This window comes from Protopterus annectens, chromosome 6.part0 (genome assembly GCF_019279795.1).
Source record: "Protopterus annectens isolate FY-2018-M chromosome 6.part0, PAN1.0, whole genome shotgun sequence".
NCBI classification, from domain to species: domain Eukaryota; kingdom Metazoa; phylum Chordata; order Ceratodontiformes; family Protopteridae; genus Protopterus; species Protopterus annectens.
Genome location: NC_056737.1, coordinates 392,513,481 through 392,532,519, shown reverse-complemented (window position 1 = coordinate 392,532,519; position 19,039 = coordinate 392,513,481). Strand labels below are relative to the sequence as shown.

General features: G+C 42.3%; 1 protein-coding gene across 1 annotated transcript in view; it reads right to left on the bottom strand.

The window, feature by feature from the left end:
- BRMS1L (BRMS1 like transcriptional repressor) overlaps positions 1-19,039 on the bottom strand; it is a 624,443-nt gene that overhangs the window by 191,304 nt on the left and 414,100 nt on the right. The window contains exon 5 of the mRNA XM_044074136.1: positions 3,462-3,548. Within this exon, the coding sequence (XP_043930071.1) occupies positions 3,462-3,548 (87 nt within the window). The remainder of the gene's footprint in view (positions 1-3,461; positions 3,549-19,039) is intronic.

Here is a 19,039-nt window from a genome sequence, read left to right as displayed (position 1 = left end):
TTTGAATCAGTCTCCAGAGCCATGGACAATGGTAAGGTGGTCCACACAGCCTATCTAGACCTTGCCAAGGCCTTTGACACCATCCCCCACTCTGGAATCATAGATAAACTTACTAAGTTGGGCATTAATCCCTATGTCACCCAATGGGTTGCTAAATGGCTTACTGATAGAACCCACACTATAAAAGTAGCTGACTCCAAATCCAGCTCCAGACAAGTGACAAGTGGAGTACCTCAGGGTTCAGTCCTGGGGCGCTCTTGTTTGGCATCTACTTCTCTGAAGTACAGGTCAACACTAAGGGACTCTGGCTAACAAAGTTTGCAGATGACTGCAAACTGGGAGCCATTATTGAATCCCCAAATGATGTGGATACTCTACAAAAGGGCCTTACAGAAACAGATGCTTGGTGCCAGAGCCATGGGCTCAAGCTCAATGCCAAGAAATGTATTCTTATCCCGTTTGGGAAAAAAACATGTATCCATGAATTACCATATAGGTGGCAGTACACTAAACACAGAAAGTGTGATAAGAGACTTGGGGACACAGGTGGACAGTGGTCTCACCTTCGATAACCACATCGCCACAACAGTCAGGAAATCCTTCCATGTGGCACACCTCATCACGAAGGGCTTTTCATCCAGAAAAAAGGAGGTCATTGTCCCACTGTACTCATCCCTCATTAGACCCATTATAGAATACAACGCCCCATTTGGTATGTACCTCTCAAGACATCTGCAACAACTGGAAAGGCCTCAGAAATACCTCACTAAAAGAATCACAGGCCTAAAGCAGATGCCCTACGCTGACCGCCTTAAAAAACTCCAGCTATACTCTGTCGCATATCGTCTACTCAGAGGCGATCTCTGCTTAACATACAAGGCCATGTCAAACCCAGAGCTGATGGACATGCTACACTTAAAGAAATCCCAATCCCTCAGAGCTACACGCCCAGGGATCTAAACCTTGTCATCACAATAAACAAAACATGCTGGAGGGATAGGTTTCTGACCCAGAGACTCCCCAGACTCTGGAATAGATTGCCCATACATGTCAAGCAGAGTGCCTCTTTGGACCTCTTCAAAAGGAACCTTGACGATTGGATGGGAGAAAGGAAATTCACCCCAGGGATCACGTCAGTCGCCCTGCTAGACAGGGGTCCAGGAAAGTAAATAATGTGGGAAGAAATAGCCAGGGAATTGTTATGGCTAGGCTTGTATAGGCCCTAGGGCTGATAGCCTAGTACCAACCTATGAACCTATGAACCGTAGGAACAATTCATACACAGGAGGAATGAGGTCTAAAAGAAGGCAGAACTTGAATGAGCTATGTAATATTTGACTGACAATATTTGACTGACAATGATTGGGTAGATTACAAGTGAAGAACAATGTTTGCAACTAGGATTATGTCAATCAATATGGTTTCTGAGGTAAAATGTTTGCAACTGGGATTATGTCAATATGGTTTGTTTTCACTTCTATAAATGTATGACTGCCTATGTCATAAATGATAATTTAATAAAGATGTTTTGTGTTTAAAAAATATAGTATCCTTTGGAAAGAAGGCCATCCCTGGAAATTACCAGGGCCACCACTTCAGCAATGGGTAGAAGTTCATTTGTGAAAATGGACAGGCAAGCTCACACTGCAGAACCGATAATCACATTGCTGAACAGAGAAGCATGTTTATCCCTGACCAAGCAGCTACTGTTAGTTTGCAAGACACCTACAAAAAGGATTAGGCAGAGATCTCTATGGCTTTTACTTATCTGAAACCTCAACTATAAAACCTGTGTTGGTTCAGTAATTCTGTGTTCCAGTTTTTACTGTGCTGGGTGGTACAATCTCAAGGTGATAAAATGCATGCTCTTCATCACCATTCCAAGTAATCCCTCAAAGCACAGGCACTTTCTCCCAAAACTTTCCTCTGAAGAGGATTAGTTTGGACTTCTTGACATGAAATCCAGCCGCCAAACATGTGACTTGCTGTGCATTTTGGAGGGACATTCAGGAGACTGTCCTTACCATTAGTTACTACAGAACTTACTTTTGTACCATAAGCAGAATACTGAAACACTGTGTATCTCCTTAGTTATGTACAATGAGAACAATACTACAGAAAACCAACAACAAAAACAGGTCTGTCGTAACACATGGGGGTCAATGGCCTCAAAATAATGGTACACTCCCTCATCGACCTCTGACAACCTAACACTAACATGTCCGACATACAAAAACAGAAGCCCCTTTCCTAATTCTATAAAGTTTCTGTACTAGTCTCCAGTGCAGTCGAAGGTTAAAGTTAATTTCAGCCAAGCAACATCCAAGGCATTCCATACTAGATATTAGTACTGAAACTGAAGAACTACACAACGCTAAAATTGTCAGATTTTCCTTACAAAAAGCTAGTCATCCTTTCTTTTATCTTCCTCCATCCCCTCCTCAACAAAGGATCACACCCAATGGCTCCACTGCCAGCACCCAACTGGCCCATTCATTCAGTAGAGATACAGATGGGCATTCTCAGAACAGGCAAGAGCCCTATGACCCATTTATTCCTTCACAGGAAGCCCTAAGGACCCATCTGTTCCCCAAGGGAGACAGTGTCAGGGCGTGTACTAGCTTGTTGGTCCTGAAGGGTGGCTACACTCTTTCCAAGTGAAGCACCTCCCCCTAGCAGTAGCTTGCAGAGTTCCATAACTACTGCCTCTGAAGAGATCTCTACTTACAGGTACTAGTGCACTGTGGACGCACAGGTTCCCTTGGTTCATACTTCACAGGTGAAACGCCTACTGATTCTGATAGATGTTACTCAAGTTGTGGGCCCAAGTGTTTCCCTCACCTCTGGACTAGTAATAGTTGCTTTCACATAAATCTTCCGTATACAAACACCCAACCCAATAACTGAACTAGAGACTGGTTTACTTAGGACTATATACCACAATGATACAATGCTGGCTCCTTAGCAACTATGTTTACCTTAAATGCTAATGTTTTGCATTCTGATAATATGATCAGTGTGTAGAGCTTCAGTGATGAAGCAGAAAAGCTTTGCTATTCCTCTTCAAATACTCATGAAATGGAGTAAAAGATACAGCAATTAATGTCTACACTAAACAGCACTGCTCCACATCCACACTAATACCAAAATGCAGGGTGCATGTGTGCACATAAATAAGCTCACATATTAAATGAGATCATTTTACCTGTGAAAGCTTTTTTTTTTTTTTTTTTTTGTATGTGAGGTTTCTATTACTTCATACTCTCCTAGGATCTGTAAAACAATGCAACTATTCAATTCAGAGCTTTGAAAATTAAAACACGGTCATTGCACCTTGTAGAAGAAATAAGACAACATGATTGCTATAACAAATCTAAGGTTAATAAAACAAAACAATAAAAAAAACACTGATCATCTCCCGACTTCCATAAACACTCCCAACTCTTTATAGAAAAGGATATCGGACACAACCACAGGTTTCTTCTTCTTATCTGGGCTAAAAGGATCTTTTTTCTTTTTTCTTGATTGGAGTTCATCATTCCACAATTCTGAAAAATTAAGAATAACATTATGAGACATACACAAATGAAAAATATCCTATCATGAAGACACTTTCTACAGTATCATTTTTTCTGAGTTGCCCAAATAGAATTTTGATCTGCAACTGCTGTCTATGTTTATACCAAATTTAGCTACAACAGATGATACAACTAGAGAAGCAGTTTTAAGTAATCGTGTTTTTTAGGTTAACTGTACAGGTGCATACTGTGAGTGGGGGAAGGCTTAGGACAGGTGTGTCCTCAGACTATCCTTAAGTCTCAATTTTATGTTTATTAACAATTTGATTGAGTTACAGACAGTTCTTTACAACAATGACCTGATATTTATAAGACAGGACAAGATACCAATATCGCTACAGAAACGGATCACAAAGGACTTGAATGCAACTGAGCTGTCAACAACAAACTTGAACTCTATCACACCAAATATGCATCCATTCATGTTTTTGCCAAAAACTAGGGAATTTACTACTTTGCAGATTAATAGTCCAAAGAGTTGCCAATGCATTTAACTGAATTATTCCTTTTAGATATCACACAGAGGGGATGGGGATAGGTTCTGAAACACTGAGGATGCCTACAAAAGTACAGTTTTGTACCTACCATAAATGTAGATGTTCGAGTGTTCACACTGCTGCAGTCATCACACTTGGGTTATCCTGCCGTCAGATGGTCCCGCAGTCGACCAGAGTTCCAAAGTCTTGGTCCAACGTCAGTTGCTGTCGCTTCTTCCCTAACGTCAGTGCACCAGGGGTATATAATATGCATCCAACACCGTTTTCTTCAGTTTTTCATGCCCCAGATGTCAGGTGCCCCCAAGTGGGTAGGCAATACATATTGCTAATCAAAAATATACATATAAAATAAAAACAATACCTTCAGTTACCAGCAAATACACCCCAAAGGTGGTATAGGGTAGATGGGTATAGATAAGTCCAGCTAGTTCAGAGGGGATGGAGGGAAGGTAACCTGGACTGCAGCAGTGTGAACACTCGAACATCTACATTTATGGTAGGTACAAAACTGTAGTATGTTCATCGTGTTACACTGCTGCAGTCATCACACTTGGGTTGAATCCCAAAGCTAAGTTTGGGTGGTTGGTCTAGAAAGAGTTAGGATTGGCTAACAGGCCCTGCAGAACTGCAGTGGCAAATCCTGCTCTAGATTTAGAGTAAAGAGGCAGGTGGTAATGCTTGGTGAAGGTGTGCACTGAACTCCAAGTTGCAGCCTCCAAAATTTCCTTGGTAGGTACTCCTCTGAGAAAGGCTATTAAAGTGGCTGTTGCCCTGGTGGAATGAGGCCTAATGTTATTAGGGACTGATTTTCCATGCTGTGTGTAGCAGTTCTGAATACAGTGTCCTATCCATTTGGATATAGTCTGCTTTGAGATAGCCTTGCCTTGTGACCCTGCAGCATATGCTACAAACAGTTGATCAGTTTTCCTGAAAGCTTTTGTTTTGTCCAAGTAGAAGCGTAGCTGCCTGTGTATGTCCAAAGAATGCAGAAGTTTTTCCCTTTTATTTTGGGGGTTTGGATAAAAAGTAGGCAAATGGATGGTTTGGTTAAGAGCCACACTAGATACCACCTTTGGCATGAAGGTAAGGTTTGTCCTTAAAGATACCCTGTCCTGATGAAAAATTATGAAAGGTTCCACTGCCGTTAATGCCTGTAGCTCTGAGACTCTTCGTGCTGAAGTTACTACCAGGAGCAGAGCTGTTTTCCATGATAAAAATTTTAGATCGGCTGTATTGGCTGGCTCAAAAGGTGGTAGGGTCAGTTTTTCCAAAACGAAATTGAGGTCCGAAGTTGGTGTTGGTGCTCTCCGGGGCAGTCTTATGTTTTTAGCCCCTCTGAGGTACTGCTTTAGCAAGGAATGAGAGAATAAAGGAGGATACGTGTTGTAATGTGCAGAAATGGCAGAGGCATGGATCTTAATTGATGAAAAGGATAGGCCTCTGTCCAGCATCTCAGTTAAGTATTGTAAAATCTGAGGAATGTTTGGAACAAGAGGGTCAAGGCTGTGAGCCTGGTTCCAGGCACAGAATCTCTTCCATTTTTCTGAGTAAGCTTTCCTGGTGCTAGGCCTCCTGGCCTTCAAAATGACATCCATAACAGCTTTAGAGAGAGGTGTTGCCTGTTTGACTAAAGTATCTGCCATGCAGCCAGGTTTAGGGTTTTGAGCTGACCGTGCAGGATCTGATTGTTTTGTCGAGTCAGAAGGTGTGGAATTTGGGGCAATATCTATGGTGGGCCCTGAGCCAAGTTCCTTAAGATAGGGTACCAGTGCTGGTGTGGCCAGTCTGGAGCAATCAGGATCATCTGTGGTTTTTCTTGTCTGGCTTTTAGGAGTACATTTGAAAGGAGAGGCAGTGGTGGGAAGGCATAGACTTTTAGGTTTTTCCAGCTGAACTGAAGAGCATCCACTTTCCATGCTTGTTTGTGATAATTCCTTGTGCAATATTTGTGTAGTTGGCAATTCAGAGGGGAGGCAAAAAGATCTATGTCTGGGCATCCCCATTTTTGTGTCATCATGCTGAAGATTTGTGGATTCAATTTCCATTCGTGAGGGTCCTTGATATTTCTGCTTAGGTCATCTGCCAGAGTATTTTTCTTTCTTGGCAGGAATTGTGCTTGCAGGTGAACTTGGTATGTTAGAGCTGTGTTCCACAAGGTCATGGCTTGCCTGCATAGGGGATAAGAATGAGTGCCCCCTTGTTTGTTTATATACCACATTACTGTGGTGTTGTCTGTCTTTAGTAATAGTTGTCCTGGATGCAGAAGGTCCTTGAAAGCTGTTAGGGCATTTTGAACAGCCAACATCTCTTTTTGATTGATGTGAAGCATCTGGTCTGTGGTCCACTTGCCCTGAATGCATTTTCCTGCCATGTGTGCTCCCCAGGCGTAATCCGAAGCATCTGTTGTTAGAGTTGGCCTGGCTGTGGGTTGGGTAAAAGGCTGACCCTTGTTTAGATGACATGCCTGTGCCCACCATAGAAACTCCTGTTGTAGGCAGGGAATCACTGGAATTACTGCTTCTAGACTGGGAGAATGTTGAGTCCAAACACTTTTTAGGTAGCATTGTAATTTCCTCATATGCAGTCTGGCATATGGTATTAGTAGTATGCAGGATGCCATGAGTCCCAGGGCCTGCAGAATTTTTCTTGCAGGGAGATGGGACGTTTTTGCCAGTAGTTGAAAATATTAAGTTAGTTGCACTTGTTTGTCTGGCATGAAGTAAGCCATCTGGGCCGTTGTATTTAAACTGGCACCCAGGAATGTAATCTGTTGTGAGGGCACTAATTTTGACTTCTTTTCGTTTACTGTGTACCCTAGAGAAATTAACAACTTTTTCACAAACGCCAGATGCTGTAGAAGAATGTCCTTTGTCTCTGCTTGAATGAGGCAGTCGTCCAGGTATGGATAGATTTGAATTCCTTTTTGTCTGCAAAATGCAATTACTGGTGCCAGGCACTTTGTAAAGACCCTGGGCACAGTAGATAAGCCAAAGGGCAGTGCAGAGAATTGGTAGTGCATTGTACCAGCTTTGAATCGGAGGTATCTTCTGCAATTTTGTCTGATAGGGACATGCAGGTATGCCTCTTTGAGGTCCAGAGTAACAAGCCAAGCCTTCTCGCTCAGCATGGGTAGAAACTGCTGTAATGTCAACATTTTGAATTTCGGAATACCCAGGTAAGTATTCAGAATTGAAAGGTCCAGTATAGGCCTCCAGGCTTTGTCCTTTCTGGGGACCAGGAAGAGTCTTGAGTAAAATCCTTGTCCTTGTTCCTGTTGTCGTACTTTTTGTATAGCTCTCATGTCCATGACGGCAGAAATTTGTTTTTGTGGCTCTGCCCATTGATTTTGTGGCAGGTCTGGCATTCCTTTTAGCTTTGGTAAAGTATGAAAGTGGAATCTGTAACCTTGAGACACAATATTCAGGACCCATTTGTCTTGGGTGATTGTTTGCCAGTTTTGAGAAAAAAGTGCTAGTTTTCCCCCTAAGGGGGCTTCCAAAAGGGATGTGCTTGGCGTACGCAAAGGAAAGTCATTGTGATTGTTTCCTGTAAGGTTGAGACTTGTCCTCACCTCCTTTTGGGGTTGAGGTGCCCCACTGTCCTTGTCTGTTTGAGCCTTGTGGTTGAGATCTGCCTTGGGTATCTGTATTTGCCTCTCTGTGGCCTGTCTGACACTGGAAAGGACCAATTTTTTGTTGGCCAATTTCTGCTAAACCGAGGTGGCTGTACCTGTAAGAAATCCTTGACTGTTTGCATAGATTTAGCTTTATCCTCCATTTTCTTTAACACCTCTTCTGCCTTAACACCATACCATACCATACAAGGTATCATGCTGTAAAGGAGCATCCAATAACTTTGCCTTAACATGATCAGGTAAACTCTGTTCTTTTAACCAAGCATGTCTTCGAATAACAGAACCTGTAACTGCGGCTCTACAAGAGGCCACTAAAGAATCAAAACCACATTGCAGAGTATGTTTTCCCACCTGTTCAACTGCATGCAATAAATCCTGCATTTCTTTACAATCAGGAGCTTCTGAGCTAGCAAGCATTTTCTGTTTTAACTGAGCCATTAAATATTGTTGGTACTTAAAGCATGTGAAACTGGCAATTTAAAGCTCTTACTGTTAAAGTTGCAGACGTGTATACTTTCTTCCCCCATCTATCCAAAGCTCTGGAATCTGTCAGAGTACTGGATTTTTTTGCAATGGAAGCCTTAACCCCTTTTGGACCCTGTGAAATAGTTTCTGGATCTGCAGAAGGGTTTTTGTAAAGAAACGTGTGAGGGTCAGGGACTCTATAATACCTATCTGGCTTGGCTGGAGCAGGGGGCAAAAAGTCAGGAGATAAGATGGATTCAGAGAACACATCATCCACAATGTCTAGCACAGGCGGAATAGCCAGGGGCCTGTGCTGAGGCAATAAGAGGAAATCCCTGAGCCTTTTCTTGGATCTGAGTAATCCTGACTTTCCCAATGGAAATGTTCCCTCATGGTACGTAAAGTTTCCCCAAAGGAATAATCCTCAGGAGGAGAGGCTGAAGGGATAGATTCCTCAGCATCAGAGTCCTCATAGGGGGGTAAAGAGTATCCCTGGTCTGAAGAGGAATCAGAGGAAATGGAAACCTGATCAGAGGAGTCATAGTCTGTATCCTGCCTAGGCCTTTTCTCAGGAGAGGGATGGGAACCCCTGATTAGAGTAATGAGGTCTTCAACCATTTTAAGCATCTGTTTCTTAGGCATGGAGGACTGTCCAGGAGAATGCTGTACTTGTTTCTTTGTCTTTAATGGTACCTTTGTCTTGGCTGTTGTTTTTAGGGTAAGTTGTGAAGGTCTGAAAACACCCTCAGAAGCAGATGGCTTCTCAGCGGCTCCGGACCCATCTGAGGGATTAGTTTCCATAGGCTCAATACCTTGAGTTTCCAGAGGCCTAGATGTCTCCACGTGGGAGTCGGAAGCGGCCTGTGGCTCTGAGGTAGTGGGTGTCAGGGGCTGCGAAAGCGCCTCACTGAGAACCGGCAAACCAGCGACTGGCCTAGAAGAGGTTTCATCGTCGGTTTTGGACCTCGGATGCCTGTCTTTATCCTTGTCTTTTTTCGGTATTGAGGTCGTTGGCTGATCCAACAGCATGGTATAATTGAACCTTCGGCCAAAGTAGTGTAAAGCAAAATCAAAACGCCTTTTTATAGTGCGTTTGTTGAATCTAGCACAAAACCGACAACTAGTGACGTCGTGATCAGGGCCTAGGCATGGAATACAGTAAGAGTGGAAGTCCTTATGAGGTATTTGATTTCCACAAGAAATACAATTATTAACTTTTTCTGACATCGGTTTGAGGCAAGAAAAAGGTTTCCCCAACAGGGTACTTAGCTTTATTGAAGACTTCGGATCTGAAATTCAACTTCGAAAATCTGAGGAGTCGGCCGACCGGCACTTGCGAACTGCTTCTGCTTCGGGCACCGCACGGCAAGAAAAACTGAAGAAAATGGCGTTGGATGCATATTATATACCCCTGGTGCACTGACGTCAGGGAAGAAGTGATAGCAACCGACACCGGACCAAGACTTTGGAACTCTGGCCGACTGCAGGACCGCCTGACAGCAGGATAACCCAATGTGTGATGACTGCAGCAGTGTAACACGATGAACATCTCATTAGTTTTCTTACTCCTGAAGCGATGAGGACAGCTGTAGTCATTATGTTAATTCCTAGGTAGGATATAGGTTCATAGGTTGGTACTAGGCTATCGGCCCTAGGGCCTATACAAACCTAGCCACAACGATTCCCTGGCTATTTCTTCCCACAGTATTTACTTCCCTGGACCCCTGTCTAGCAGGGCGACTGATGTGATCCCAGGGGTGAATTTCCTATCTCCCATCCAATTATCAAGGTTCCTTTTGAAGAGGGCCAAGGAGGCGCTCTGATTGACATGTATGGGCAGACTATTCCAGAGTCTGGGGAGTCTCTGGGTCAGGAACCTATCACTCCAGCATGTTTTGTTCATTGTGATGACAAGGTTTAGATCCCTGGAGCGCGAGTCTCTGAGGGATTGGGATATCTAAGTGTAGCATGTCCAACAGCTCTGGGTTTCACATGGCCTTGTATGTCCTGGCAGTAATGAGCCTAAACTCTTTGTTTAATACTACTGAGCTTCAAACTACACAATTTCTTTAACAGAGGCAAAAGATTATTATAGCCTGTCTAAGCAGGCAGTAAAATGTCTGCCTATAACCACCATGATCGTTGTCACCCTAGTGTTCAAGCTACTTGATCAAAAACACTGTTCACATTTGGCAAGCAAACTGCAAATTTTTTCAAACAGTTATCCAGTAAGATCAGGAAACAGGAAGCTTCACCTCTGAAAAGACTCCACTCTGGCTTGGCAAGTAGGGCAAACAGCCTTACTCAAAGTGGCATCAGTCTGTCAGAATTAATTTTTGAGGGATCTACTAAATGGAACCACCTTTGGGATATTTAAAACTAAGACTAGTTTTCAACCCATTACCACTGTTGTTGCTTTAGAGAGATTATCCACATGTGTTTTTTCTATTTGTGTGAAACATAACATATAGGGTTTGGGATATAATAAATGAAATATCTGATGCTCTGGGTTAGGAAACAAGTTTCATAATAAGTGTCATCACTTAAACTTTCTTTGAAGGCTGAAATACCAATTTGTTACTATTTTTGTTATTTAAAAGGTTTTGTTACTTTGTGGAATAATTGAGGTTTCGTAGTAAGTGACAAAGCCATCGGTGAAGAAACAAGTCCCTCACCAGAATACCAGTTATTTCATTCATTACACATCAGATCTTTGCATATTCCATTTCTCTGTTTTTTTTTTTTTTTGTTTGTTTTGTGTGTCTGTGGCTTTTAGTAGACACTACTGTTTTCCACTGAATTTGATGGAATGCGGTATGTTTTGTGCATGGCCAAACTTAGATTTTTTGATCAGACAACATATAGTAAAATCAGGTTACTTTTTTCCCCCAGATTAGTTGAGAATCATGAATTTACTGTATTGACTTGATGGAGTATCATTGTTAACATCCATGAGGGTGTAAGGGGTAAAGTTAAAGCTTTTATTTTTTTTTTAATGTCTTTCTATATGAGACTGGAAGATGTGTGATACAGTAAAGTCATCAGTGGTGCTTCCCAGGCTTTGTGGCCTGCCACTGAGTTGCCTTCTAAAGGCTGTATAAGTAGGAAGACATTATGTTTGCAGTAACTGTCCTTTTTTTTTTTTCTTCTTCTTCTTTGTGTGTTTGTAGTTACTCTCCTTTTTTTCCGTGTGTGTGTGTGTGTGTGTGTGTGTGTGTGTGTGTGTGTGTCTGTTGAGATTTTGGGATTACCCGTTTTGCCACTGCGGTTTACTTATTTACTTGCATATTGTGGAATTTAATTTCTCCAAAAGGCAAGTGCGCATAAACATTTGTATTGGGGATGTTTTCATTTATTCTGCTTTTGGGTGGAGTTATAATTTTCTGAGGGTTTTAGTTACCACAGACAGGATTTTTTTATTAATCAATTAAGCTACAAATTTATTTTTATGTTTATATGTTTGTGTGTATATGTTATCATACAGGTGTAGGTGTTAATTAATATGTGCTAAAGTAATACGTAGTTTATAACTTTTTGAGGGAGGTGCTCCATATTAAGACAGAGTGTGTGTGTGTGTGTGTGTGTGTGGGGGGGGTGCTCACACATGTACTGCTTTCGCTCATTAGAGAGCTTTGTAAACTAAGGTCACTTATACTAACTTACATGGATGTGTTATTTACTGTGTTAGTGTGCCATTTGCACACTGAAGTGCACAAGTCTCTCACGTTTTGCAGAACTGTTCTATTATTCATATACGTTGATTTCTGTGTGTGTGTATATATTTAGGTTTATTTATGAGTGTTGCAAATGTGAATAGTCCTGGTTTTGTATTGTGGTGGTGGTGCTTTTTTAATAGGAGATTATGAGGCTAATGACCCTAAAGGGCATTTTTAAGTCTAGCCACACTTCCCAGAAATATTACAAAAATACTGAAGCAATATGTTATGTGGCAGTATATAAACTTGGGCATGAGTGGTTGAGCATTTACAAGCTTTCTCTAATAGAGACATATGTAACAGACTAGCTTCCCTTGAATAAGTGCAAGTAAGAGCTTTGTTTCACATAGATGGGAAGCCTGTTCTAGAAAGACAGCAGCCTCTGAACCACATACCTATCCCTCCAGCATGTCCTACTTATGTTGCAGGCTAGGGTAGGTCCCTGGATCAAGTATTTCTGGTAATACTTGTTTTGTGGATGTGTAACAGGTTCATTATGACTAGATTACAGTATGCTTTGTACATCATGCATAGGTCACCTCTCGGCAGCCTATAGGAGACACAGTACAAGGATAATACTTTAAGGCAGTCCATGTAGGACTTGTCTTCTATACCATGCACTTTTTGTGAGGAACCTCTGTGGTCTCGCCAGTTGTTGCACATGAACTGGTCAAGTACATGCCAAAGGGTGCACTGTACTCGCTAACTGGTCTTATGAGGAGAGACCACAAAGGAAAATGACAACTGTTGACCTAGATGCCATAAGCTAATCTGTGTACCATGGAATGATTTTCTACTACTGTAGAATACATGATGGTCAAAGGTCAAATTGCTGTCTATAGAATTTCCAAAATCCTTAACGACTGGGTTTACTCAAAGGTACATTATTTATGTAGTAATCTGCAATGGTGTCAGTCTTACTGAAGGATACTATCATGCACATCTTAACAGTGAATTTAAGACCATGACTCCAGCACCAGTTATTAGTCTGTCAGGTCCTCTTGAAGGATGCTTATGTCTTGGGGATTCAGTGACTATGTAATTTGCAATAGTCTGTGAATTCAGTCAGCCAGAGAAGTAGGTGCCAAAAAGAAGTGGACCCAACAAACAACCCTGGCAGACTCCACTAGTGACTGGCCTTTTTGTGGAAGCAGACTCCCTTATCATAACTAATTAGGTCTCATCTGTGAGCCAGATGGGTTTATGCTCAATTCAGTGAGCTTGTCTACAATGCCCAAGTGGGGAACAGCATTGTATGCTTTGGCCAGGTTGTGGTAGGCAGAATGCTCTGAGGAAGTTTGAGGTTTGTTTATGGGTGTTGTGTACATTGTTGTTAGTGTTGATTACTGTGTTACATCTGGACCTTTACATGTATGGTTAGGGATGTGCATCATAATTTCTGCAACTTTTTCTGCTGTGAATAAGCTTGTTGAATTGTGTCTGTAGTGAGTGTTGTAGGAGACTTACATTTTTTTTTGCTTGTGAAGCATGCTTTATATACCTTACTGATCACAGTACAATGTATACATTCAATAGCATTTGGGCATCCCTAAAAACCTTAACCACATAAAGTCTTCCTTCTCCATACTGTCACAAAATAACACTCAAATACAGGTGGACACCAGTACAAAACTCTTAGGTGTTACTAATGATGATAGACTAACCTTTGACTTACATGTCAATAATTGTATCCGAAAAACACATCTCAAGCTAGGTCTCCTCTACAGAAACAAAAAATATCTTACCAAAACAGCAAAACTAACCCTTGCAAATGCCTACCTCTTACCCTCTTTACTTTATAGCACCCAAATTCTGACCAGCCTCAACATTGGACTACTAAACAAGTTAGAAACAACTTATAACAGGACTGCCAGATTTTCTGTCCAAAATTCTTACAAATCCCATCACTGTCTCTCACTAAAAGAACTAAATTGGCTAGAATTACCTACCCTGCTTCAGTATAATCAGTTTCTGATTATTCATTCCATTCTCTACAAACCGTCTTTCTGTCTAAATATCTCATCTCTAAACTCTCATTAACTAGCCACTAGATTACTCCGCAGTTCTGAACAAGGCCTACTAAAAATCTACAAACCAAGGACCAAAATGGGTCATCCAGTCTATAGCTTGAACCCTTCCAAGGCCAGGAATAGCCTACCACTAGATATAAGATCCCTTGAACATCCCAATCAATTCAAAACCGCTACAAAAAAATACCTTCATGAAAAATGGACTTGCCAATGTAATTATCCCCCATAAACACTCCCCTATAACCTTCTACTTCTCTTCTCTCTTCCTTCCCTTCAATAAACAAACTTACTACTTTATCTACTCCTCTTGGTACATCACTGTACAAACATAACTATTAAAATATTTCGGGTTCCTATCAGTTCGTCGAAACTTCAGCAGTTCAAACACCATATGTTCGAACTGTGAAGTTCGAAAACTGATTATCATGAAGCTGCGGAACACCAAATTCTTTCCCAGGGAAATAATTTGGTGGGCTGTTTCTGTGACTTCGCAATTTTCAGCACTGTGGTGGAAAGTTACGGGTCGGGTTCAGGTAAGTGTGCGATTGTGTGGACATTATTGTTAGGGCGCGGGTTAGGTGAGTTAGGGTTAGGGCGCGGGTGAGGTGGGTGTGTGATAGTGATGGACCTTAGGGTTAGGGCTTGGGTTAAGGTAAGTAGATAGATAGTAATGTATGTACAGTTTAGTGCAGGGTTAGATGTAGGATTTTATGTGTATATGTGTGGATTGCTGGTTTTTTGTGTGCTTGTGTTGTGTGTGTGTTTCTTGGAACAGCGATTTTTTTTTTCCCTAAGCCTTCGATGGTTTTGCACTTCAAGGCTAGATGTTCAACATATGGTATTCGAACTTCTGCTGTTTCGACGAAGTGATATAGACCCAAATATTTCAGCTATGTAACTATTGCACTATTATGTATATAATATGTAATTATGAATGTATCCCTCTGATGAATGTATTTCACTTACCACAGTTTAATGTATGACACTGTAATGCAATAATGTGTGGTACTGATGAATGCAATGTGTGGCACTGTAATGCAGTAATCTGTGGTACTGATGAATGCATTTCTATATGTATTTAATGTGTAAACTTTCTATTTTCTGTTGGAGCTTTTCTCCTTGGGCCTCTGCTGAAAATGGGCATTTGTAGCCCAGTCGGACAAACCCGGTCAACAAATATAAAATAAAAATAGCTCACATTATTAAATACAGCAGTAACTATATATCTCCAAAAACACATCCCTTTGAAGTATCCATTCATGGGATCGTGTTTGGGACTTGCTCAGGTAATCTGACACAAAAATTCTATGGAAATTGGATGTACACTGCCTGAAGGGTCACCTGGAATTTTACTGCCAGTTTCCAAGCCTGAAGAACTAGCCTGCATAGCAGATAGGATTTGGTCCCCCAATTTCTTCACTTACCACAGGACTGTCATATGGTCTGTGAACAGGTTTAGAGGCCCTGGTTGGAATAGGGGTTGGAAGGTCTGCATGGCCAACATCAGCGCCCTCATCTCCCTGACACTGATGTGTTCCTTCAGTTGAAAGGAAGACCAGACCCCTTGTGCTTTCAGGTGGCAGAAGGTTGCTCCCCAGCCCAAGTCTGGGGTGTCTGTGAAGATGTCTTAGTAAGGAGCAGGAGGGTGTAAGGGGATTCCTGGGATGAGTGACACTTGATGCATCCACCACTGAAGTTCCCTCTTCAGACAGGGGATGAGGGGAATGGAGAATTCTAAAGGGTGCTGGTGTTGCAACCAGCAGAAGATTTCTGAAGTCAACGGTGAGGTTCTGTACCTTTTGTAGGGGTAGAGAGACTTTCATAAGATCTGTTTAAATCCTGCACCCCAGGAAAATCTGATCCAGTGAAAGGTGAGAACTGATTTCTTTAAATTTATGGTGTACCCCAGATTTTGTAGAAGATTGGTGATAAGGGCGATGTGGCATTCCAACTCCTCTGTGGAGGTAGCTAGAAGGAGCAGATCGTCGAGATAAGAGAAAATGCATATCCCCTGAAGTATGCAGTGAGCAATCACAGGAGCTAGGCATTTGATGAAGACCCTTGGTATGGTAGAGAGTCCAAAGGGCAAGGCACAGAACTGAAAATGCCATAATGATACAGAGAAGTATAAAAACTTCCTGTAGTTGGAGTGGATGGGGATGTGCAAATACGCATCCTTGATATCCAGTATAATCCTGAAGGCTTGAGGCAGAAAACATGGGAACAAAGTCTGAAAGGTCAATATGCAGAAAGTGGGTACCCTTAGAAAGGTACTGAGATGGGACAAGTTGAGGATGGGTCTCCATGGACCTTTCTTCCTTAGCACCAGGAAAAACCTGGAATAAAATTATTTTCCTATTTGTTTTTTGGGAACACTCTCTGTTCCCTTGGTTATCAATTCTAAAAGAACATCTGGGAAAAATGGTAGCTGCTCCCTGGGGGGGGGGGGGGGGGGGGGTGAGGGATACCCTTGAAGTAGGGTTATGCTTTCCCAGGCTGGTAGGGGCAGGGGGAGGCACTGGGAAAGTGGTGTGCTGTGTGTGTGTGTGTGTGTGTGTGTGTGTGTGTGTGTGTGTGTGTGTGTGTGTGTGTGTGTGTGTGTGTTTGTGGAGGTGGGGAGCAGTGAGAGAGAGGACGGTTTGTCAGGAACGGGCCATTTAGGTGGCGGAGTTGCCCAAGGGTCCCTGGGCTGTTGTGGTCTCCTGTCACTTTTTTGTTTGGATTGTGTGTGACGTGAATGCCTACACACAAACACAGGTTTTGCAGGATAACTTCTTTGGAACTTGGGTACTGGGAAAACAAAAATGTATTTCAATTCTTGCAATTCCTTACCCTTTTCCTGCAATGATTTGAACAAGCTAGCAGCTGCAGGGCAAAACAAAGTAGAGTTTTCCAAAGGAGCATCCAGAAGTTTGTTTTTGATATCCTCAGGTAAGGGCTGAAGTCTTAGTCAAAAATATCTTATTACTGATCCAGAAGCAAATGCTCTGGTGGAAGCCTCTGCAGCATCATAGTTGCATTTTATGGAGTGATGTGCTACTTGAGAAGAAGCACCAAGCAAAGAAGCCGCCATGGTTTTACTTTCTGAGTCAGGTAAGCCTGCAATTACCTGTGAAAGTTGGGACACAACTTCTAAAGTGAATTTGATAATATGCGTTTGGTAATTTATGGCCATGAATGCTAGAGTGGCAGAAGTGTATACTTGTTTGCCTAGTCTATTCAGGATCCTGCTACCCTTATCAGATGGTAAGAGTAGTGGAGGGCAGCTATTCTGATCACTTATCAGAAGTCACAGAAATTACAAAACGGTTTGCAGAAGGACATCTGAAGAGAAACTTGAGAGTCCTCTGAGACCTTGTAGAAGCAGTCTGGATTTTTGGGAGCAGGTGGCTGGTAAACTAGTGCCTGAGAAGCTAAGGCAAAAACATTGAGAAAGGCAGGCAAGACAGGAGGGATAGCTGATGGGCTAGGTAATTTCACCTGTAACAGGTCATAGTATCTTTTTTGTATTTCAGATATTTGGGTACTAACCCATTTAAAGTGGTCTCTCATCTTAGATAGGGTCTCTCCAAAGGACAGGTCTTCCCACTAGTGAGTCTGTGCCATTTGATTCCTCTTCGGAGGAGGCATAATTCAGGTGGGAAGAGATCTGAGAAGAGTTAACCAGGGATTCATCCCCTGAAGATGCCTCATCCTGAAATGTTCTCTAGTTCTTTTAAGTGGAGAGACAGTACTGGGTGGTGCAGCTGTAAAACATGGAGGAGGCCTAAGTGACATAAGGGCAATGAAATGGCCCTGAATGAATTCCTGCCATTTGCTAGTAGGTTCTTTGGTGGAGACAAATGCTTGTTTTTTTTTCCCCTTTTTCCTATGCAGGTCTGCTTTATGTAGGGTAGGAGGGCCCAACCTAGGCCTACATTCAATCAGGTCAGGATTTGTGGAACCCCCTTAGGGTCTTCCATAATCACAAGCTATGGTTCCCCTCAGACATCCAACATGGATGAATGCTCGGCCTCTGCAGACGTGCTAATACTTGGATCCAAGGCAGCCTGGATGTCAGGCTCAGCCTGCAGGTCTGAGCTGTGAACTGGGCATGTGTCTCCCGGCTGTCCTCCACCTCAAGAGAGACGTTGGGATCCAATGGCATGGCAGAAGCTTCAGGCTTTTGCTTTTTGGCCTTCCACTTCAAAGTCAACTCGGCTTCAGGCCCCGAGGATCCATCAATAATGCTTTTTGCTAGCAGCTTTCAGTGCTGTTTTTCAAGGTAGAAAGCTAAGGAGGATAATCTACTCAAAGTTTTTGGGACAAATGCCTGACCAAGCTATTTTTGGGGTTGTGGTTTGAGCCTAAGCAGAACAGGCACTGAAGGTGGTTATCCTTATGTGGAATTTGTTGTCCATAATTGGCACTTGCTTCTCTTGGACGACATAAACCCTAACCAAAGACAATAGCAAAAATCAAAAAAATTCCCCAACGGGGCGCTTTATGATTCTTCTAAAATTCAGAAAACAACTCAAAGTCAGACCATATGTTATTATAGGTTCATAGGTTAGTACTAAGCTAACTGCCCTTTTGAGCCATTTTAAGCTTAGCCAATTATCCCTTGTGAGACTCAAACCCTGCACCTTGTGTTTGTAAGGCAAACACCTTAACCATTAGGCCACCCGTTGGAATCTGGAGTTAGGATATGGTGGCACAGATGTTCTGAGGATGGTGCCCATGTATGTCACTTTTACAGCCGACATATGATCGCAGCCTATGTGCGACATACTACGTACCCTACATTAGTGAAGTCAACTGTATACTGGCCGATGTTGGGGAACTCCCTCACATTATGAATACTGCAACAGATGACTAGAAAGGCATTCTTAACACTGATCAGATGCAGCTGCTCTGGCGGAAGCTTCTGCAGCATCATAGCTGCATTTTATGGAGTGTTGTGCTACTGGAGAAGATGCATCAAGTAAGGAAGTAGTCAAAGTTTTATTTTCTGAGTCAGGTAAGTCTGCAAATTACCTGTAAAAGTTGGGTCATAAGCTCTAAAGTTAATCTGGTCATGTGTGTTTTGTAATTTACTGCCCTAAACACTAGAGTGGCTGAAGCGTACACCTTTTTGCCT